At 44.2% G+C, this 24,018-nt stretch overlaps 1 protein-coding gene across 1 annotated transcript in view; it reads left to right on the top strand.

Annotated features, from left to right (window-relative positions):
• Nucleotides 1-5,937: 5,937 nt before the first annotated feature.
• Nucleotides 5,938-24,018, top strand: part of Prkce (protein kinase C epsilon) — a 486,225-nt gene continuing 468,144 nt past the window's right edge. Inside the window, exon 1 of the mRNA XM_046424887.2 lies at nt 5,938-7,086. Coding sequence (XP_046280843.1) covers nt 6,739-7,086 — 348 coding nt within the window. The 5' untranslated portion in view covers nt 5,938-6,738. The remainder of the gene's footprint in view (nt 7,087-24,018) is intronic.

Below are 24,018 nucleotides of genomic sequence, written 5' to 3'. Positions count from 1 at the left end.
CCAAAAAACTTAAGGAAGGACTATCAATATCATTGTCCTCCTGGGAATTATTATAATTGTATTATTATTATTATTATGATATATAGTATAGATAGTATATAGTATTATAAGAATTATTATATTGTACTGGAATAAGGCCAGTGTAATTTGAAAGCAATAAATTAAACTCAGAGCCTTGGATTTACAGAAATTTTGTTTCCAAGATATTAAAGCGTAATTGAAGTTATCATCACCAAATGGTGTGTTGGTTCCAGCCAGACAATGGGAAAAAGCAGTAAGTTTAACTAGGAGGCATAAGATTTGGGTTTAGGTCACTAATTATTGGCATTGTTTTCCTTTTTTGGCAAGTGAGTTAACTTCTCTGGGTCTCATATTCCTCATTTAATAACAATAAAGTATATTGACAGTGATCTCAAATCCTATAGAGTATAACAAACTTCTCTGTTTTGTGGCATCCAAATGCCCCCTTAGTGCTGTCTTGTTTCTGACATCACTTTAAGGGTCAGCAGAACCTGTAAGGTTTAGGCATGTGAAGGAGAGGATATAGGAGTATAGGGTGGTTGCTAGTCCTGAGACTACGTAGAATTCCCCTTGTCAGCTGAAGTCTTCTGTATGCAGTGGCCCAGGGCCATTGGGGATTAGACAGTCCCACTCTTACTATGATCATTGCTATCACTGAATTTCTACAGTACTTTCTAACTGGGACCGGACTGCGGCAGACCTTTATCTATCATTTGCTGTGTGCCATCTTGATTTATTTTTCTGCAGCAGTTATTTGAGATTGATTTCTATGGCCATCTCCGATGCTACTCACCAAATATTCCAGGCTCCTTGTCCTGGAAGATGGTAGAACTTCCTAGCTCCCTTGTGGTTGAAGGGAGAGGGGTCATATGGCTGATTCTAGCTAACAACTTGCCAGTAGCAGATATTTAGCGTTTGGTAGGAGAGGAAACTATTGAATTGCCTAAGACTCTCCAGACATCCTTTAGCTTTCTGCTTATCACCATCTATGTTCCAGTTGATGACTCTTTGGTCAGCTTGGACACAGGAGCAAAGATAATGCTGATAGGGAGCAGAGTTTCCAGCATCTGTCACTACTGAGAAGAAACTTTTGTCATTTCAAGACTTTGAGATTTGTGGACAGCTTATTATAGCAACATGTCCTACCAATCCTGACCAATGAAGGGCCAATCCCAACTAATACATGACTGACTGAATTGATCTAATCTCCCTGACTGGAGTAGGAATTATCCAGTATCTGCTTATCCTCTCTAGAGCACATGCCCTAATAGCTTGTACATAGCACGTACTTAGTAGAGACCCTTAGATTATATATGTACTTAAAGGTCCCAAGACCCAGTGCATCAACCAGCCAAAGAACATATGTGTGATGTTATTTCCATCTGGTGTCCTAGAGAGGGGGGCTTACAGTCCAGGGAACTGAGGAAGGAAGGGCACCAGGCCATCTCCTCCCTCTTTAATCTCTGTGGGGCTGCCTCAGAACACTCTGACTCCTCACAGGTGCAAGTGAAGTTTACTGCAAAAGAGTTCAGAGCAGAGGTTGGACTAAAATAAGAAGCCAGGGCAGGCCAGACAGAAGCCAACCACAGAGGGTGGGCCTGGGGGAGAGTTAGGAGCTGGCTGGGAGTCGGGTGGGAGCTGGGCTGGGCCTCCCTGGCAGGGCTCTGTCATTGTGTCACTGCACATTCCATCCCATGGTCCAGGTGGTTGAATTCTGTTCAACAGAGCATGTGAGGAATGTCTGATAGACCCTGACCAGGCAGACCTTCCAGAGGCCCATTAACATTCTATAAATGGCAACAAGCAGCACAGCGCAGGGACATGAATATTAACATGCTGCTCTAGGTTCCAGCTCCCCTTCTCTGCTGCCTTTAGCTGATCTAAACAATATCCACCGACTGTTTCTTTTCTCTCTCTTTTTTTTTTATCAGAATGTAAATCATTTTCTGAGTTGACTCTTCTTTCTCTCTAACACCCTATTTTGAGGTGAGTCTGCTGGAGGAAAAGTTACAAAAGAGAAAAATATTCATCTGTCACAAAACTGCTTTTAAAGTATTAATTTGTCATGCTGCTGGCCCACTAGAAGTTTTAATGTCTCTGGCTGGGGTTGTGGCTCAGCGGTGGAGCTCTTGCCTAGCATGTGTGAGGCGCTGGGTTTGATCCTCAGCACCACATTAAAAAAAAAAAGTAGTTTTTCAGTGTCTATCCAGGAAACATTTCAAACCCATCCGCAGGTCCCAGCAGACTTAACTGTCTGATTCCAACCTGCCTCATCTCCCACTACTATCTGCCAAAAAAGGGGCAAGAAACAAGCAGTGTTTGCATGTAGAATACATGCATTCTCCCTTTTAATGTAAATATTAAGTAAGGGGTACAGCCAGCCCCTTATTCTTCCCCAGTAGCCACAGCCTTTTCTAACTGTGTGGCACACTCTGCTCCCTTTGCTGCCAATGCCCTTCCCTTTTTTTTTTTTTCCGTGCAGCTGGAGGAACTCCCTGCTCAAAGGACCTTTGAGGCGATAGGTTGGTAAGCTTCTCCAGGCAAGGGATGCTACTCCCATCCCTGGATCTGTTGCAACATTGACCACACTGCCGTGTGTATGCTTGCCGCTCTATCAATCCTTTTCTCATCAACTAATTTTAAAAGGAGAGAGGCCCTATCTTCATCATCTTTGTTACATTCTTCCATCATTTTTCTTTCTGCTCTCAATGATTATGAAATAAGGGGGCCATTGTTGGAACCCAAAGGGCATATTGCACAATGTATACCCCAGCTACTAACCCAAATGAATACATATTTTCATTTGGTCAAGTTTGACTGTGGGAAGGTAAGATATTTATTTAGAAATAAGAATGTAAGAAGGGCAAGAAACAAGCAGTGTTTGCATGTAGAATACATGCATTCTCCCTTTTAATGTAAATATTAAAAAGGAGGCGTTTTGTTTGGCAAAGTCTTTTTGTACTTTGTAAAACTTGTAATGGAAAGGAGACTGGTATTGGCTGACTCTGAGAATTGCAGACCGATTACTCACATGGATAACAGCCTCTTAAGAGGCAGGTGTCGCCTTCCTGTAACCTTGCCCAATGTGCAAGGCAATTGTGTTGGAAGTTTGTTGGTTATCTGTTTACAATAGTCACTGAGATGGCAACAGACCCTATTTAATATATTTAGGGTCTCACTTGGGCAGTAGTGCTTGTTCAGAGGCGATGTCCCCCTGAGTGGCATAGCCAAGGACCCATATAAATAGAAGACTCACTTTGTAAAAAATAAACAGACACATGCAAAAGGTTCAAGTTCAGTGTGTCCTTAATTCTAAACTTACTTTCTGTTTAATATACAAAAGAGGAGGGATTTAATTCAATATTTTTAAATCCAATGTGTTTCTGTTTGTATATAACATAGGACCTGCCAGAGTAAGTTAGAGAGACAGTTTGAAATACCAACTAGTTAAGGATCCCTAACTTCATAAATTTTTGGCATTCTAGATTTCCCAACTGAGCCAAGATAAGGGTGAGGCAAAAGAAACATTTGGTTGGGTATAAAATTTAATGGTTGCTAATAAACTCAGCAATAGAAACAATATTTTAGTGTAGTTTTAAAATTATTTAAGATTTGGATATTCTTAAATTTTTATATTTTTATTTTTAAAAAATGCATTAAAATTATTTATTTTGATTAATGAGTTTCTTGGTATTCTTTACATTTTGCTTGCTTGAAAAGTATCTCACACAGCTCATTTTTCTGCTGACCCTGCTTCCAGAACACATTTTCAGAAGATCAAGCCCTATGTGCCATTACCTTCTATCACATTCCCCAAGATGGAAAATTGAGCATAGTGGTGGAAGGGGAGGGGATGTATGTCACACAACCTGTACCTCCCCAACTCTGGAGGCCAAGGCAGTAGGACTGAAAGTTCTAGGCCAGCATCAGCAACTTAGTAAGACCCTGTCTCAAAATCAAAACTCAAAAGGGCTGGGCATGTGGCTAAGTGGTAAAGAGCCCTTGGGTTCAATCTCCAGTAAGGTCAGGAAGAATACACTAGTGGAATTGAGAAGCAAGGAAGAAAAATTCCAGTGATCAAAGAAATGAGAAAACAAACAGCAATGAGATGTCTCTGCTAGTGTTTTGTCAAACTGATATTTTAAAATATCACACCTCCAGCTGGCGCAAGTGACCATGTAAGGCACACTTTAAAATCCTGACTTTTTGCGTGAGAATTATTTCGGCTGTCCCCAAGACTGCATTTTAGCACCATCTCTACTTAGCTGCCCCATGCAATTGGACAAGATGTAAGAAATACCAGTAATTTCTCCGGTATTGGCTGCAGGTGGCTACTTTGTGTGCTCCTCTGGGACTGGAGGACCTGCCCCAATGGCCTTGGGACCCTTCCGATGATTTTGAGAAGTCTATGTTGCACTATGTGTGGATCGTGTTGTTCCAAGGGGCAGCCGTCTTCGTTTTTAAGCCCTTTTAAGCCTTTAAGCCACAAGCAATGATAACCTTTTCCAGTGAGGAAAAAATGATGGGGAGGCGGGTTTTAAATTTTAGTCTACACTAATCAGACCCGCCAGATAAACACTCAGTTTACTACTATGCCTACAAACTATGGGACTTGACTTGGCAGAAACAAAAAGCAGAGGTTTCTTCTTCCACTTTCAAAGCACTGCAGCTCCCAGGTCGATCTCTTCCCGCCGTAGCCTGGCAGCTACAGCTGGGCCGCACCCCAGGCCTGGGCGCTCTCCGCCCCGCCCTTGCAGGTTCCCAGTCTCCCGGCGCGGGGCCGATCCTTGCCCCGGCTCCCCGCGGAGGAAATTCTTCCCCAGCAGCCCAGGGCTCGCCTCACGTGACCAGCCGCCGCGGCGGCTTCCAGCGAGAGTTTAAAGGTTACGGAGGAAATTAGCACGGACACCGCCACTCGCCCCCCGGAGGGCGCGCCCCGCTTTCCCGAAGCCCGGACGCCGGCTGTCAGCGCACTAATCCGACCCGATGTGCCCCTCCAAGGCACAGACGGGGTCCAGCGTAAAAAGGAGAACACACTCTGTAAACATAAACACACAAGCCGGGCCTGGCCGGGGTTCGACCAAGCTTTCTCCCGTCAAGTTCTCACACCCAGAGGGGGTCCAGGACAGATCCCCAAGGGGAGAACGCTTCCCAAAGAAACGGAAGAGACAATAATCCCATTTAAAAAACTCACAAGAGCCTTTCGGGTCCTTCCCTGTGCCCCTCCCCCATTGCCAGGGAGCTGAGCGTCCCGGGACAGAATGACAGGTCAACACTCGCAGGCTTCTCTGGCCAGCCACTGCCCCAGTAGGGTAGGCCTAGGAGAGGTTCCCGAGTCCTCCGGGGGCAACGCGATCCCCGCCACTCCTCTCTCCCCAACTCTTAAAGAGTTGGCCGCAGCGTCCACAAAAGGTGCGCGGCCCGGTCCTCTCCCGGTGGAGACCCCAAAAGACGTATCCATCCATCGCTCGGAGCTCTCGCTCCCGCACCCCCATGCTGCCACTCCCCGGGCTTCCACTCAGGGTTCCCTCCGGGCTCCCCCGCCCGCCGGCTCGACCCAGGCAGGCTGGCCCGCTCTTTGCTGTTCTCTCCTCCGCTCACTTTTCCCGTATTGCTCCCCCAACCGGCAAAACTTTCTATTTCCCTAAACACTGGCGCGCGCGCGCGCGCGTGCACACACACACACACATACACACACATACACACACACACACTGACGTCTTTTGCGCATTTCCTGCATTAGAGGGAGGGAGACTCGCTCGCACACCGACCGAGGGAGAAGAGACCGTGGGGGAGAGCGGGCTGGCGGGCAGCGAGCGAGCGGCAGGCGAGAGCTGGGACGCTGGGAGCGCGGCGGGCGGGCGCTGGCGCCCAGGAGGTGGGGCCGCGCCGAGTCGCAGTCCCGGCCCCGCCGCCGCGCTGCGCACCGCCGGGTGCCGGCCTGCGCCCCGATCCCGAACGGCGGCCACCCGACTCCCGAGCCCGCGCGACTGTAAGATTCCGGTCTCCTGGCGCCTCCCGATCGCCTGCTGCGGCACGGCTCTGCTTCGCTCAGGAGGCGGCGGCCGGGCTGGCTGTGTGGCTTGTGGATTTTTAAAAATTTGGCTCCGAGGAGGACCATTTCCTCTCGACATGCATCCCTCCGGATAGACTGCACATCCCTCGGTCCACCCCCCGCCCCGCGCGGTCAGAAGCAGGCGCTGGGTGGGCGAAGAGGATCCGGGTTGAAATCTGCGCCCCCGGTTCTCGTCCCCGCCCCGTTCTACCGCCCCCTCCCCCTCCCGGAGTCGAAATTTCCCGGGGATTATGTTTCGGAAAGGTAGGTAAGCGCCGGGCGCGGAGCCCGCTTCCCGGCACCCGGACCCGGAGAGCCAGCGAGGCGGCGAGGCAGTCCCCTCGGCTTGCGGTGGAGCCCACAGCTCGTCTTCTCTTCTGGAGGTGCCGCTGGTGGTAGGGGGGGAGAGACTTGCTCCAAACACGGACGTCTCCCGGCTCTCCCCCCCTCCCTGTTTTCCGTTAGGAACCCGGCGAGGAAATACATGCACTCTCTGAGAATCGCCGGCGCCCGGGCGCAACGCCACAAGGTGTAGGGAGTGGAGTTGGGTGGAGCAAGAGGGGACCCAGGAGTCCCCGTGGCTCAGAGCGCCCGCGGTCTGTTCTTCATTCCGGCCTTCGGGGCGGACGGAGTGACCCCGGCCCCCACTCCCCGCCCCGACCATGGTAGTGTTCAATGGCCTTCTTAAGATCAAAATCTGTGAGGCCGTGAGCTTGAAGCCCACAGCCTGGTCGCTGCGCCATGCGGTGGGACCCCGGCCACAGACTTTCCTTCTCGACCCCTACATCGCCCTCAACGTGGACGACTCGCGCATCGGCCAAACCGCCACCAAACAGAAGACTAACAGTCCGGCCTGGCACGACGAGTTCGTCACGGATGTGTGCAATGGGCGCAAGATTGAGCTGGCCGTCTTTCACGATGCCCCCATCGGCTACGATGACTTCGTGGCCAACTGCACCATCCAGTTTGAGGAGCTGCTGCAAAACGGGAGCCGCCACTTCGAGGACTGGGTGAGTCCGGCCGCTCCCCTTTCGGGAACCCGGCCCTGGGGTCCGGGGGGAAAGACTGGCTGCCTAGGCATTGGACATAGGTCTTCTCCGAAACTCATTTGGCGACTGGGGTGTGTGCATGTACGTCTCAGTTTCCTTGGAAGGGCACGTTTCACTTCGTAGCTGAGAAGAAACAGACTTTGGAGTGAGAAAGATGGGACATGAAAAGAGGGTATAACCTTCTGCCGGCTCTGTGCCCTCCTGGCAGAGGGTACTGCAGGGGGCTTGCAAGTTGGGAGAGCCTTGGGCCGCTGGTGTTGGAGGTTGACAGAGGACCTGGCGCCTTCCGCAGGCTCGTGGTGGGCTGGTTCGGAGCAATTGTGTGTGGGTGGGTCCCTCCGTCCTTGGAGAGGCACGTGGAGCTCAGACTGAAGGTTTCTTGCACGTCCTGGCTTTGTCCTGCTAGCCGAGTGAGGAGTTGCTTTTATTTTTCCCTCCAGAAGGAAGCTTGCTTGTTTCTATTCTACTGCATGTGTGGCTAGCTCAACTTCTGACATCAAAGAAAAAATGTGTTCTTCTCCAGGATGCCCCCTCTAGAGTCTCCAAACATCAGTGGAGCCCGTTTCACCCAATTCATTGCCCATTCATCCAGAATGTTGTATTTTCATGGAAGTCAGTGCTTCGAAGCTTAAAGTTATATTGCTTCTTGTTTTGATTACCAAGATACAGTAGCATAAAATACTATCTTTGAGACCGAGTTAATTGCTAATTGATTAAACAGTTCAATATTAGGCACTTGGAAATAGGTCTTGTCAATGTAAGCCAGAGAGACTCAATCTTGGCACTTGGACAAGCAGAGAGAAGCAAGCTTATTTGCTTTTTTTTTTTTCTTTACAGCTCCTCCTGGAGCAAAAGGTGTTAAATTAGGAGATGAGTTTCTGTACTTGTTACATGTTTCCACTCAGCATTGCTCTGGGTGAATATGTTTTCAAGATTCTTTGGTTTACACAGAAAGAGTTACCTTAGACTCATGAAGAGATATGGAGGAATCACTTTCTACTGAAAAACAGCCAACTCCTGAATATCCTAGGGCCCAGAGGTTGCATATGAACCCCCTTGGCATGTCACCTTACATGTTTTTTTCAAGGACATAGGGTCTTAGGGGGAAAATAGGAAAAAAAATTGCTCTTTTTCTGCTCTGGCTGTGATGTAGCCTGCTTGAAACCATGGTTACAGGGCTTACAGGGAAGCTCCAATTAGCCACACCGGTACAACCCTAGGAGATCTGTGGCTTCCACTTTGCAAAGCAGGCAAACCTTTATGGAATCCAAGAGAATTCAATGCATTTCATCCTACTGCATTTCATAGATGTTCTTCCCCTGGGCCCCCTCTCCGATTCTCCATTTTCTCTCTACTTATGGCCGTGGTCCTTTTACTCCTGTAGGCAGTGCATATTCCGGGTAGGGGGTGGGGGGCGCTGAAGGGATAAATAATTTTGGAAGCGACTTCAACACCCAAAACCTGCCTGTGGCGGTGAGGAGATTGAGGCCTTCTTGAAAATGTGCATCAAGGTGGGCAGTGAGCAGAGAGCAGGTCTATGTTCACAAAACAGGAATCAATTGGAGGGAGAGTGGATCTGTGATGCTGGGGTCTGCCACAAACTTGAGGTGCATCATGATACCCCCTCCTTATCAGCACTTCTAGCAAAACATGTATTGGGAACTCTCTGCTTGGTTGTCATTCTGTAAGTTTCTCAAATTTGTGCTGCATTTGTCTATAGACCAGATCGTCTAGTGCACAAGCAGGTGTTACAAACAAGGACATTGAGTTCCAGAGTAACTAAGTGGGTATCAAGGTCACATGGCCAGCACAGGTGGGTTGAAGTTGGGCTGTCACCTCCTCTTGCTTACGGCTTGCCTAGAGGGGGACAGTCTGTCTAGCCTCCTCTATTTATTCTCTCTACAGATTCATGTGCTGTGTCCCTGACATTTTTATTGTGTGTGATAACTTAAAGTGCTTTCAAAATCATTATCTCTTTGCCTTATAGCAAGTGTGAATGAAGTATGACAGATATTGGATAGATTAAAATACTTGAGGCAGGCTGCCGTGGCTACTCTGGTTCCTCCAGACTGAACATGGGCTGCATGGGCAGAGGTGACTGGCCTTTGGAAACAGAGACAAGTTGCATGTAGACTGACTCAGGCCACCTTTCCCATCCCCATCATCTAGGGTACACCCACAGAATCACATATTTGTGTAGACTTTCCTGAACTCAGGCCTTTGTACCCCTTAACTGGAAGGAATGAAGAGATCCACCATTTCTAGCATGTGGCTAAGAGGTCTGTCCTGAGGTTAGGGAGGTGGAGAGCAAGGAAAGGCTTCTGTCCATGTGGCAGAATATTTCATTTAGCTGCACTTTGAATTCCCATGTATTCCCCGAATTCTTGTCTTGTGCTCAGATCCCACTAGGGGAATTTAGCATTGTAGCTAATCCAGAGGTAGAAGAGGCCATGGGTTGCTCTTAATGGGCTTGCATGATACTAAGAGTAGATGCATATAGATACTTAAGTAGCAATTATGTTCCAATTGAGTGGTAGGTACCCTAAGTAGATTAAACAAGTTCAAAAAGTGAGTGTCCTGGGAGAGCTGGAAGAATCCAGGATTCCTGGAAGGAGGCATGAAAAAGCAGGTAACATTTAAAGAAATGTCTGCAATTGGAGACAGTTTGATGGGCATGGGCACCACTTCACTATAGGTGGGGAATATCTATGGTTTGGATTGAAGAATGGACAAGCAGGGCTGAAACTGCGCATACCTGTTAGGACCAAGAAGGACAAGGTTTCTCAGACTTGAGACTCATCTGAATAGCCTCTGTGCTCTTTTTAAATATTTTAACAAATTGATTCTTTTCTTATTTAGTTTTTTCTTAGGCCTCACTATTCATCGTGAAATCACAGGTTTGGGTTTTGTAGCTATAATTTTGCTTTGTTCATTTTAAAACAAATATGGCTGTAAAGTAAAAGGAAAAGAAGTTCATCCCAGGTGCCTCTTGACATCATTAGTGATGTGGGGTCACAGTTTGAAACACCAAAGTAGGAGAAAGTTTCAAAAACTGAGGTGGATTCTAGAATGTTTAAAAGCCAGGCTGAGGTAATTATTCACATAATGAGAAGACATCTCAGGTGAGATGACAAGAAGGTTGCTTTAGAGAAAGCTCATTACCAAGAGAAGGAAAGATTTTGCTGGTGCTTGAAGCTGAATCCATTATGACACCATTGCACTAGGTCGGGGTTGTCTAAGAACTAGATAATAATGCTACTCAGATTTAGGTGTGCATAAGAATCACTATAAAAGTACAGATTCTCCAACCCCACCTTCACAGCTCTTGATTCCATGTTTTGGGACTATCACCAAGAGTCTGCATTTTTAGTGAGCTGTCCTTGGAATTCTGCTCAGACCCTGGCTACTGTGAGAAAGAGCAGGCTAGTATACAAAGTGTTTCTGTTTCAGATTTTTCTGAAGTAGTCCATGGACAAGGCTTCTCTCAAAGTTATCCTGTGCCTGCTGATTCTGGGAGATAGTCCTCTACCCCAAATGGGCCTGCTTCCCCTCTGGCCTATCCAACTCACTTGGGGAGATTCTTACAACACAAATGCCTGGGCACAGCCCTGGGTGTTCTGGTTTTCATACTCTGGGAGGAGCCTGGGGATACAGGAGGTCATTAAACAGGCTTCCTGGTAAGTCTGATGGGGACCATACTACAGGTTGATATACATTGCTCAAGGGCATATCTCTTCAGGACATTTGTTGAGAAGTCTTAGGGGGTCTTAGAAAACCTCCAGCATCTTTTAGACAGAGTGAAGTTGGAAGGATCTGCAGAGGGTATTTTGCAAAGGCTGGGTATGGTCCATCCATGACCCCTTTATGGGCACCTATACCTGAGTTTGTCTTCCAGCGGCTGAGAGACTGTAGATCTCTCCCTTTTCTCTACTCCTATAATTTTTTTTCTATCTAATTCAGTATTGCTCCTCTTAGTTGTTAATAACTCCCTTAAGGGTTAGTTCTTGGCCCAATGCTATCACATACAGACTTCTGGCATTGGGGCCCAAGTGTTAAGGGTTTGAGATAGCCTTAGGTCTCCAGGGCAGTCAGGCCTTGTCTGTGTGTTCTGTTTTTTGTTATCTTTGACACCAAGAGGATTTAGTGAATAGTTGAGGCCCTCAATTCCTCATTGGATCCATCTCCTTGGAATCAGTGAGTTGTAACTATATAGGTTGTCTCTACCACTCACTGGGTATATGACTTTGATCATGTGACTTAGGCCCTTTAAACTTGTTTCTTCATCTGCAAAATGGGAATATAAGAGTTCTTACTCTTAGGCTTGAGGTGAGGATTACATAAGGAATCTTTGTAAACTTTAAGCAAAGGATTTGGCCACAAAACATTTCAGCAGTTTTATTAATATTTGAAGAGTTATGTGGGTGTGTTCATAGATTTAGAATCTTAAATTGAACATATGGTTCAGTGAAAGATATTTTGCTCCTTGATTTGTGAATGTATTTACAAGAAAAGTCTTACATAGTCTAAAAATAAATTTAATTTAGTTACACTTAGCAAATTGCCTTTTTGAAAATAATCGAATTTCTTGAAATGAGGTTGCTTTGGAAGGTCTAGGAATTGTGGTCGTTGCGGACAAAAGTTAATTATTTATTGAAGCTTATAAGTAATTGGAAGTAGGAATATTTTGGAGCCAGTGTTTTTGATTTTACTGTACCAATTTCATCCAATTTCAAGCATTTCAGTCCATTTCCAGTGCTGTTAACTTTAAATTCCTAATTCTAGCCTGTACCCATCTTTGGACACTAGAACTCATATGTGGGGGTCTGCCTTCTCATCATTGCCATTTGATTGTGTAAAGGGCATCTTGAATACAATGTGTCAAATATATACCTAATTTCCTGCTCCCCAATCTGAGCTAATCTTCCCCATATCAAGAAATGGCAACTCAATTCTTCCAGTTGCCCAGATCATCAGCCAGGAAGAGCCATTGGTAATGCCTGTCATTCTCACCACCCATATCTAATCTGAGAGCAACATCTGTTGTGTCTAAATAGATTGAAATCTGATTATTTTTCCTGTCTCTGCTGATACCATTGTTGCCCAGTTGCTATCATCTTGCACCTGGATTATCTCAACTGCCTCCAAATTGGTTCTGCTTTGCCCCAACTTTGTCAGAAAATCCTTCAAAGGATAAACCCGAAGAGCGTAATCGGCAGGACCAACCAGTCCGGCCTCTGGGTCCAGCCGCTCTGGCCCTATCACCTAGTGTCCTCACCCTGATCCTTCCTCTCTAGCCATGTTGGCCCACAGAACATTCTCATATACCTCTGTCATGCTTCTGCTCAGTCTTTATGCTTTTCCATCTCATCCTTCTAGATTGTTCCTTCCCCAGATATCCTCATGGCTCAAGCCTTTATTCAAATATAAGGGATTTTCTGGAAGGCCTATCTAAAATTTTATCCTCTTCTAGAAGGTTTTGTATGCTCCTTTTCAAGTTTGCTTTTTCTCCTTATCTCTCATTTCTATCTCATATACTACATATTTTTTTTATTTGTCTTTATTTTGTATTTCTGACACCAGTACAGAAGTTCTAGTACAGGTTTTTATTCACTGCTGTCTTCTTGGCATCTAAAATAGTGCCTAGCGTACTATTGAATGAATGAATTTAGTGAAGTAAATGTGTGCCTAGTACTACTGTGATCCAGCACTATGATAGATATTGGGGGCTTGGTAAAACAAAAGTTGTGTATGGCAAAGTTCTTTCCGCTGGGAAGCATAAAAACACAACATGGAGTTGAGAAGACCAACATGGTAAGCAGTTGAGTCGATTTCTTAAACAATTCCTCTGCACAGTTGAAAGAAGTAAACAGGAGGAAGAAAAGGATATTTAATAAAAGTCTGTGAGATCCCCCAAAGACATCCTTGTGAGAGAATGTCCATGTGGCAATTTGCACTGAACCGAAGAATTTCTATCTATCAAGTCCAGAGTTTCTTAAAGCAGGGATATGTGTCTTCTGGGTGTCCATGGCCTGTGCAAGGTGCTGTGGTTAGGAGAGAGAGAAAAAGCACACTTGTCCTCATTTGCCGAGTTTTAAATCAAGTTTAAATGGTCATCAGGGTTGTTAGATATAAAACCCCTTGTAGTTCAAAGCGACAAGAAATGAAATTTCAAATGGCAGCATCTGAACTCACAGAGCTCATTGAAGCCTGTTGCAGACAAACCTTGCAGGTTTCACTTAGCCTAAAAGAACTCCAGAGCAGGCCTGTAGTATTTTACATAAATAAAAGCTACACTTGGCAAAACACATTTCTCTCCAAGTTCCTCTGGGTATATATGGACTTGTTAAGTAATTACAATCTATTATAATGCTAATCAGCAGAGCTGCACCTGTTTGGAATTTAGTTTTCTGGCAGAAACCATGTGAAATGGCCAAAAGTCTGTACTGCACTGGGAGAAACGAGAGGACTAGAACAATACTGTTGTCATTGTAACTCACCTCCGTCCAAACAAAATTGGAACTCCAGAGGGAATATGATTGAACTCCATACTGTAATGTCTGAGAGGAAGAGGATAAACTGGAGCCTGCCACCAAACCCAAGTACTGAAAGGAAATGATGACCTCCCCTCTCCCCAACCCCTTCTGTCCCCTCTACCTCACCTTGAAGTCTCAGAGAGTTAGTTTAAAGCTAGAGAAAAGTCACCTTATTTGCCAGCAAGCAGTACACTCAATGAGCTCCTGCCCCCAGAATTATTTAAGTTGCTGAGGCTGGCTTTGAACTTGCGATCCTCCTGCTTCAGCTTCCCAACCTGCTGGGATTACCGGAGTGTACCACCATACCAGGCCTGAGAAGTATTTAAGACCAAAAATGTAATCAGACTCAAGAAGGGGTTGGAATGTCATAGTGAGTGAATATATAATTAATTATTGAGGGGGAAAAAAGTCTTTGATTTTGCTTATGTTGTTCTCAAATAGACATAAGTTTATTTTTTCTCAGACTAGAGCATCTCTTGGAGCCAGTCCCTCTGCCCCATTCTCCAATCAGAGTCTGAGCTGCTCAGAAAGTCCACGCAGCCCACTCCTTATTGGTTGGTTGAATCAAAGGCTGCTTCTCTAGCTTGGTCTCTTGGAAGATCAAATAGGCAGCATTCTTTAATCTGACTGACCTAGACAGTGCTCTCAGAAGTTCATCATTTGGTACAGTGTTGAAAAGGAAGATGATGGGCCCCACAAAAGATCCTAGGCAGTGGACAGAGTGATGTATTCATTCGTTGTGCTGGCTAGCCTTTCATTTCATTCAGCAAATATTTATTGAATACCATCTGTGCCAGGCACCAAGGCAAGGGAAGGTTTAGGCCAATGCTTCATCTTTTCTATTTTTTTTACTTTAATTTTTTTTTTGCAATGCTGGGGATCAAACAGGTACCAGGCAAGTTCTCTACCACTGAGGAGCTACATCCCCAGCCCAAGTCTAGTAGGAGACACAGTATTAATCAAGGAGTAACATAAATACTTGGAATTCAGTTCTTTCAAAGCCCTGGGACACTTAGACCTTGCTTCTTTTTCTGTTGTTGTTATTGTTGTACCAAGTATTGAATTCAGGGGCACTCAACCACTGAGCCACATTCCCAGCCCTGTTATGTATTTTATTTAGAGATAACTCTTACTGAGTTGCTTAGAGCCTTGCCTTTACTGAGGCTGGCTTTGAACTCTCTCTGGATCCTCCTGCCTCAGCCTCCTGAGCTGCTGGGATTACAGGTCTGCACCAGTGGGCAGACCTCTTAGATCCCACATCTGTGAAATCAGAAGATAACATTGTCCAGATGCTGTGTTAAGTCACTTTTAACAATGACCCTGACTTAGCTCTCTGCACCCCACTTTTTGAACCTTGGCTATCCTCAACCCAGCCCTTGATCATTTATCTTTCTTGTTCTTCCCAAAGCTGTCTTGTCTCCCCTGTAAAACTGCCAGCTTCTTTTTTTATTTCTCTCTCCATCCTTCCCCATTGTTGTGATCAAAAACCACAAAGCTATTTTTAAGAGCTTGCTTCTTTACCTAGTGTTCAAGACCCACAAAAAGTAAATTTAGTTTTTAAATGGAGCCTCTTTCTGTATCATTGAGCCGTCAAGGATATTCTAAAAACAAATAAACAAACAAGCAGAATTTCTGGGATGCAAGGTTGATGAAGGTATCTCCCAGCCTTCTGCCTACACTGATGATTCTCTCAACCAGTTTAGGTAGCTGAGAGAATCGTCCATCATTTATCAAGGGTGGAATATACCATCAACCAGTGTTTGCCAGACTGCCTTTCAAAGGGTAGGAGCCATGATGTTTTTAGGTCTCTGAAACATCAAGAGGTTTAGATATGTTGAAGAATTAGATATCTGCCGCAGTTTGGCTGGGCACAATTCACGAGCCACTTATTAAGCAGGAACGAACTTTATTTTTTGAACACATGCTGCACCACGCGAGCTCTTCAGGAATTCCCTCAGAGCCCAGTTGCCACTATGGGCCCTCTCCCTGCCACCTCTCAACCGCTCTTGAGGCGGATTGGCTGGGTGGTGTGGGCGGAGCCAAAAGAGTCTCCCAATGAGCAGCTCCTTAGTCTGAAAGGGCGGGGAAACAGCCCAATGAGCATCACCGCAGAGGAGCCAATCAGCTGGTTGCTGGGGCCTCTTCCCCTGCGGCTTTCAACAGATATCCATTAGCATGGAAGAGGCTTCAAGATGGTCCATGGCAAAGGGATTATACATCTCTGTAAACCAGACGTTTCTCAGACATGTTTAATCATAAAACAGTGATTGTGAGGAAACAACAAGAACTAGAGGTTTGAGGACTTTTTTTTTTTTTTTTTTTGTACCGGGGGATTGAACCCAGGGCGCTTTATTACTGACCCACATCCTCAGTTATTTTTATTTTTTATTTTTATATTTTTGAGACAGGGTCTTGATAAGTTGCTTAGGGCCTCACTAAGTTGCTGGGGCTGGCTTTGAACTTGTGATCCTCCTGCCTCAGCCTCCCGAGCCACTGAAATTATAGGCCTGCACCACTGCACCCGGCTTGAGGACATATTTTGAGAAAAACATTATAATTATATAAAAGACGAAATGGACTTTCCTCAAGTGAGTCACTTGGGAAATAAAGATTTACACCTTTTATTAAATAGTGAACTCGAGGAGCTATGGGAATTCAGGAGAGAGGGGTGATTAGTGTAGCTTTTGCTAGTTGACAGAGAGGCTTCTTAGTAAGATTTTGAGCCAGGCCCTGAAGAAAATGGGATCTAACTAGACAAGGAAGGGAGCTCTGCTAAATTAGAAGAGCATAAAAAATGTTAATTTTTTTTTTTTTTTTTTTAGCATTTGGGGAAGTCAGGATTACAGTAGGAACACAGCAGCAACAACAAAACCCTCACAATGAAAACCAAGTTATTTAAAGAGGGGGAACAGTGGATAGAATGAATATTCATTTATTAATCTATCTTTCCATCTACCAGCCAGCCACTTATTCAGTCAACCATTCAGTAAAAATGTATTGGATACTTTCTAAGTTCTAGGAACTTTTCTTGGGACAAAGTGTTAAACAGAATCACTTATAATATGTTAAATTCTTAGTTATTAAGGAATCTGAGAGCTAACTTCAGTCTCTCATGCTGCATTTCCAGCTTATTTCTTTTGTTTATTTCTTAATAGGCCTTATAGGGTTGGAGAATAAGTTTGGAGAGCATCCTTCATGTAATTGAAGGGTAGTTTGTCTAAATTCCTGAACCTAGTGAAAGTACTATGACTTTGGAATTAGTCAATCCTAGGTTTGAATTCTAGTTTTATAAGTCTTGACTGTATGATATTGGGCAAATTATTTGATCTATCTGTAAAATGGTAATGATAACTATCTTGTAGTATTATTGCAGTATTAGATAAAATGTGAAAATACTTGGCTCATAGCAAGTTCTATGGTAACTAATTCTTATTGGTAATGATCTGTGTATGATATTTATCTGAGATACAGGTAAAAATTGTGCTTCTGTCTGAAGATTTTGTTCGTGATATCCAACAGAGGAGTTGCCAGCAACACCTTTTCCAGTCTTGACTTTCTTCCCCCTCTAAAATGAGTTTGGGATAGGAATTGGGCTTGCTGACTTCTAAGAGTGCAGGACTGGAGTTTCACATTGGCCTCCTTAGGCAGCTCCCCCACCCCAGGGTGGGAGGAAAGGGGACCTGGATTAGGTGTCCTGGGCTTGCTTCCCTTGCAGGGGATAGGCTGAGTCTAATGCATTTTTCTCTCTTGCATTTTAAAAAGCTGAGACATTGTTGTATTTTGACGTGATCATCACTTAAGTTAGCTTGTGAGCCTAGACTGAGGTTTGAGGCTTTTAAAATTTTTTTTTTTACAGCCTGTTTTGCTGTGGTCCAGGTGTGTGTCCCATTTCTTACCATGTGTCTCTTATGTAAGCCCAACCTTTAGTGCAGTGCACATCAATTGTTCTGATGTCCCGGCCCAAATTTGGGCAGTGTGCAGAGATGCTCCATTTGGAGAGCAAGATTTTGCTTTGACCACAGTGTCGAATTGCTGAAGGAGTAACAACTGAGGAATAGCCAGACTTTTGAAAAGATTACTGTACTCCCCTAAGGAACCAGACATTTACTTGCTAATTGTCTGTTAAGACCCTTAATCTTTAAGCTCAGATTTCAGTTTAGATAATTTGCATTTAAGTAACAAAAATAAATGTAGCAAATAGCTCTTTTAACCTTTATCAAGGATCTCTTCTTAGGAATTACTTTTTCTTCTCTTCAACCATGTGAAATCCATTTCTTCTTCTAAACTTTCTTCAGTACTCACCCAGGAACATGAGGTCTGGCTCCTCAGTTTTGCAACTTTGAGACTTTGAGAAAATTCTCTTAACCTCCATGAACTTTTGTTTTCTAACTTATGAGAAGGGTTAATACTCGTCCTTCAAAGCTTGTGGAGCTGCTGCAAGGATGGGATGAGATGCACATCGGTGACAGTGCCTGGCCATTTAGCAGGGACTTTGTGCCGTTTTGATGAGCCACTGTGAGCATGGGTGACTCACCATATCCTGAAGTAGATAACAGAGATTTGGCGTTGGTACCCCACCTCCTTCGCATGTGTCCTTTACTCCTCTATGACATCCATCCTATTTTTCTTAGAGGTATCCTGAGTCTAGAGAATGAAATGCAAGATGCCCAGTTACATTCGAATTTCAGATGAATAATGAATACTCTTCTTTCTTCTTTTTTATTATAGATATGATCTAAATATTGCATATACTAAAACAGTATGTGTCGTTTATCTGTAATTTCAATTTAACTGGGAGCCCTGTATTTTAATTTGCTATAATGGGTGATCTGGGCCTCTGTCTTCCATAATCCTGTTAATGAAATGTGACCAGGAGTGAATCTTCTTGTCATCCTGTCCCTCTGAGAGCCTCTTATAGAAAGAATTCCAGCGTTAACCAAAAATAAGGAACATGTTTTTTGATCAGGGACCCCTTTCTGGAACCCCAGTGTCATAGAGGAGACCTCATGCCTTAATGTCCAGAGTTCTTTGCACCCTGTGAGCCTATGACACGCCACAGGACTCCTCACCTCTGCTCCTGTCACGGGGACTCTTAGGCTTCTGCTTGCTGAAGGTGCACAGTCCTGACTGCTTAGCTGTTTCAAAATACATTTTCTTCATTTTAGAAATGAACATTTAATTTAAGTTCTAGGTGCCCGAGTACTAAGTCATGGCAACAGTCATGGCTTTCATATCTTTATCAGTCTGGTTTCCCAGGGGATTTGTGTAAGCGCTGTGCTGGGATCATGGCACTAAATACCCTTCCGAGGTGCTCAGAACCCACAATTGTCTCCTGCTCAGCCCGACAGCCTGCGGAACAGAGGCCAGCCTCCTTATCCTGTCAGACCTCAGGGCCCCGAAGGGGCCCATGACCACCTTCCATTCTCTGCCCAGAGTGTCCCTCAGCCTTGGGGTCAGCGACCTCTTCCATGAGGGCTTGTTTTGTCTGCCACACCAAACTGCTTCCTTTCCCCTCTTTGTGCTCTGCTCCCCATGTACCTATTCCTGGAATACTCCTGCCACCCAGCCAGTTCTTCCTCTATCGGGGCAATCATTTCCAGAATGCTCCAGGCTACAGCTCTTTTGGCCCTTGGAATGGCAGAAACATTTACTACTCCTAGCCTCCATTTCAAATGACTGATATCTGTTGTTTATGATCAGACACTTCCTCTCTGCTCTCTAGCAGAGACAAAAAAAAAAAAAAAAAAAATTCCCCCAGCAGTAAAACCTCCTGCCTTTTTGTGTGAATACCAGACATATTGCTTTTTATATAATAGATACTGGATTGGTTAAACAAAAATTTTAACATTAAATGATAAATAATATTGACCTAGGTATTTGTGCTGAGGTGTTCTTTCATAATGAAGTAGAATGTAGCATTTTTAAAAATTATATCCGCATGTGTATGCATGCAGATGTGTGTGTGTATGTGTGTGTGTGTGTGTGCGCACATGTATATGCATGTATGCACACTTAAAGGTGACAAAATGATGCAGCACAGCCATTAGATGTTGAGACGGATGGCATGATGGTTAGGTGTGAGGGCTTTGCATTAGAGGGATGTGAATTCTGATCCTGTATTTCTCCACTGAGCCAGTTGTGAAGTCTTTTGACAAATGAGTAACCTCTGGGCCTTTATTTCTTCATTTGTAAAGCAAAGCCAGTAATATCTATCCAAATGTGCTGTTTGAAATAAATAATACAATGCCTATAAAGTACTTAGAAAAGTGCTTATCACATGGTGTTACAAAAATGTTAGTTATTTTTATTCTATTGTAAAGAATAAATTGTAGCTCATATACTTTAGAGCTGATTATGCTGTAAGAGAGTCCATTTGATTTAATTCTATGTGTTCAAGGGTCACTTGGGGTTATGGGTTGCTTTTCATCCGAGGGATACGTCTTAGACAGATGGTAGGTCTCATTATAATGAGTTACATAGGAAATGGCTGTAGTCTGCCAAGTTTGTATTTGCTGCCACTTTCCAGCATTTATAGGCCAGTATATATTCACAAAGTGCCGCATTCACAGTTTGCTTGTTTGTTTTTTACGGGCATGGCTCTACCACTAATGATCTATGTGACCTTGGGGAAGAAACTAACCTCTCTGAGTTTCTGTTTCCTGTAAAATGGGAATAGTCTTATTGACTTGGCTTACCTTATTAGGTTGTGAGATTCAATTAATAAACCTCTGAAAAAGGAAGCATGCCACACACATATAAGAAATTAGGATGACCGGCTTTGGGATTCAGGGAGGGAGATGACTTTTTTGTCCAAAGTGTACAAGTGGGAGAACTGAGGATAGAGTCTGTCCCTTGGGAGGGACTAGAGTAGGACCCAGACTAATCTCTTCAAGTCCTTGATAATGGGACTGCCAAGTAGTCTGCTTCTCTCTTTCAGGTTGTTGGTTGTTGGGGCTGAAGATTTAAGATTTGTTTCTAGGCAACTGATGTCTTAAAAGCCCACCCTCCATGCAAGAGAACAGGACTGTCTTTACTTCCTTATCCCTACTTGGCTCAAAGTTTTCCTTTATCACCGCTTATCATATGACTGTGTACAGACGCCCTAAAGCCAGCTATTTTAAGGGGAAAAGGGGAGGAAGACAGATAAGACAGTGATTCAGAAATAAGCAGGAAAGTGGAGTCATGTGGCTGTCTCCTTGTGGGGGGATTCACAGCACTGCTTTAGACTGAGAAGGCGTCTTACCACTGGCCAGTCCAGGGCCCATCGAAATGGGTTTCAAAGCCCAGAGGGCGTGCCCTCCACCAGTGCCATCTCTGTCCAGCCTCATTAGCACTGTGCTGTGTTCTCCTGCTCTCCGTGGAGGCTGGGGTCCTGCTCTTTTCCTGCCCCCACACTAGGTATAGTGGGACTCCAGAGGAAGTGCCCCAGAGCCTGCTCCCAAGGAGCAGAAGGGGAGAACTGTTCCCTTGAAAAGATGGGTCTATCAGTTTCAGGGAGAGCGAGGGGAAGTCAGATGTGGTCCTCCCCTGTTGATTGAAGAATAAATTAGTGGCACCATTTTTGGAAAGCTACCTGGCAAGTAGTAGCTGAAAAAATTAAAATGCATATAATTAAGATGATCAATTTTATTTTTAGTATCCATTGTGTGTGCTAGCATGCATGCATGTGTGTGTATTTGTGTGTGTGTGTGTGTGATACACTAATATTACTTAAGATGCAGATGTACCTGTCTTTGCAGGTGAAAGAGGTAACCCTGTTGAGAGCCCCACACCCAGTAAGGCTTCCAACTGTCTTCTCTGACGGGTTTTGGATTTTAGGCAAATGAGCATCATTTGACCCTTTCCAAATTTAAATTGACTAAGATCTTTTAGAATTTATATGCTTTTTGCACAGGCTTAATTATTATTATTTAAAAAAATTTGGGGGGGGGGTTGTAGATGGACACAATACCTTTATTTATTTATTTATTTTTATGAGGCACTAAGGATTGAACCCAGTGCCTCACACGTGCTAGGCAAGCACTCTACCACTGAGCTACAGCACCAGCCCCTTAATTATTATTTTTTTTTTTTTGAAGGGGGAAAGACATAAGAAAAAGAGAAGGTACATTTTGACTATAGCTTTGTCTTTTTGAACTATGGATCAGGATTCCTCAGTTATCATGAAATCAAATAGATATTCTCTCTTTGGTGCTGGTGACCCAACCCAGGGCCTTGCACATACCAAGCAGGTTCTTACCACTGAACTAACATCCCAGCCCTAATTAAGTAGATCCTAAATAATATTTTTTTTGGGGGGTAGGGGCTACCCAGGATTGAACTCAGGGTCACTCAACCCCTAAGCCACATCCCCAGCCCTATTTTGTATTTTATTTAGAGCCTCACTGAATTGATTAGCACCTTGCTTTTGTTTGCTGAGGCTGCTTTGAACTCATGATCTTCCTGTCTCAGCCTCCTAAGCTGCTGGGATCACAGGCATTCGCCCAACTTAAATAGCAATTTTTAAATATGGAAATAGAACACTTGGATACAGTAAGGGTAAATATTGCTTTAAAAAACTTTGTTTCAGAAGTTTGAGTATGTAATATTTTGAGTCCTACTATGAGTCTTATTTATAGTAAAATATGAGAAACAGTGCCCTAGAACACAATTTCTCATTTAACATACTTTTTAATGAGTACCTGGGGAGTGGAGATACGAAAGTAAGGAAGAGGATCCCTGTACTGTATAAGCTCATAATTTGCAATTCCATAAAGGCAGATGTCTGGGCATTACCCAGGGGAAGACTGATAAAGACTTCCTAGTGGAGGTGGCTTTGACCTTGGCTTTGAAGGATGGGTAGGATAGACTGGTTCTGGAAAACCTGCCTGACTGGTCCTCTATATCAGAGTCCCTAACAGTGAAGCATACAGAGGTGCCCTGATGAACTGAAATACCTTTGGTTCTCCAAGAGCCCTCATTTCTTAAAACCTCCGCAAGTGGCATTCAACATCAGATAGTGGTGCATCAGGGTTCCTGGGCTGGACAACTGGAATTCAAGGTTAGAGAGTTCAGTTTGTGCTGCCTGTGATACACAGTGGGTTTTCCCAGCACTCACGAGCTACATTTCAGCCAGTCCTGGAGAGTTTTTCACTTTCTGATCAGGAATGCTGGGACTTTGAATGGTGAGCATCCATGAGATTACACAATGTTATTACATTTATTGAGCAGTGTGTACTTTACCTCTTGATTCTTTCAAAATTGGATGGTAAGGAGTTTACGTTCTCCTTTTCAATTTGACATTTCAGGACAACTAGATCCAGTGAAGTTCAATGATGAATTGGTGACTGTGGTGGATGAGTAAGCACCTGGGGCTCTTGGTTTTTAGGACAGGGCTTTTAGTGCACATGCAGACTCCCATTGACCCCGGGTCCTGGAGGCTCAGAACCTGGTCCAGAGGTATTGGTATCAGTGTTATTGTACTATTCGAAAGGCAATCAAATGAATCAAATTTCCTTCTTTTTTATTTTTACCTTTCTCTTTTTTCTTTCTTTTAGGGAAATCAGGTGGGGAAAACATCCCTAGAACATTTTTGTCTCCAATGGAAAGAATGTAAAAACTACTGTCTAATGACAGGTTTTCATTAAATTCTTATTTATAAGTGAAAAAATTAAAAGCTCAGCATTCAAGTGATTTGATCTAAGTAAAAAGTCCAAGATAGAGAAAATGTAAGAAAAACAGGTTTCCTGATTCCTGGTAAGGTGCTTATGTTGCCGTAAGCCTGTTATTCATCCATCTAGCCAGTCAGCAAGCCAGCTGCCCAGCTAGTCAGCCAGCCTGTCAATTTATTAGTCATATAGTCAATGCCAACACCATGTGTCCAGAATCTTTAGTAAATGAGGCAGATCCATTCATTTGTTCTTTCTCTTTGCTCTTCAGCTATTATTGATTGAGGTGGGGGCAGTTGATCAGACCACTGTTTGGGCTGACAGAAGTTGAAAATTATCTCTTTGGTTGAGAGACCTACTTAGTGCTTGGTCTTTTGGGGTCAAGGGGATGGTAAAACCAGTGATAAGTCATTTTTTCCCCCCAGATTTTGCCTTTTCTTTTGGTTATGTCCTTTTTGTCCCCACTATTTCCAGAACTCTCTAAGGTGTCAGGATGCATTCACTTTGGTAATGCGATCAGCCTAGGGCAGCAGCATAGTTCTTCCTCTGTGTTGTTATTCTTACCTCGGAGCAGGGGTTCCCAGTCCAAGTTCCTCACAGTAAAAGAAGTTAATAGATCCTATACACTAAAAAAAAAAGTGCCATAATCAAGTAAATTTGGAAAATGGTGGATTAAATAAAGCTGAACACTTACTTCAGTACCTTTCACAGCC

This window comes from Marmota monax, unplaced genomic scaffold, assembly GCF_021218885.2.
Source record: "Marmota monax isolate L192 unplaced genomic scaffold, Marmota_monax_Labrador192_F-V1.1 WCK01_AAM20220418_F8-fsc00015, whole genome shotgun sequence".
NCBI classification, from domain to species: Eukaryota; Metazoa; Chordata; class Mammalia; order Rodentia; family Sciuridae; genus Marmota; species Marmota monax.
Note: the sequence above shows the minus strand (reverse complement) of the source record. Positions and strands in the feature narration are given on the sequence as shown.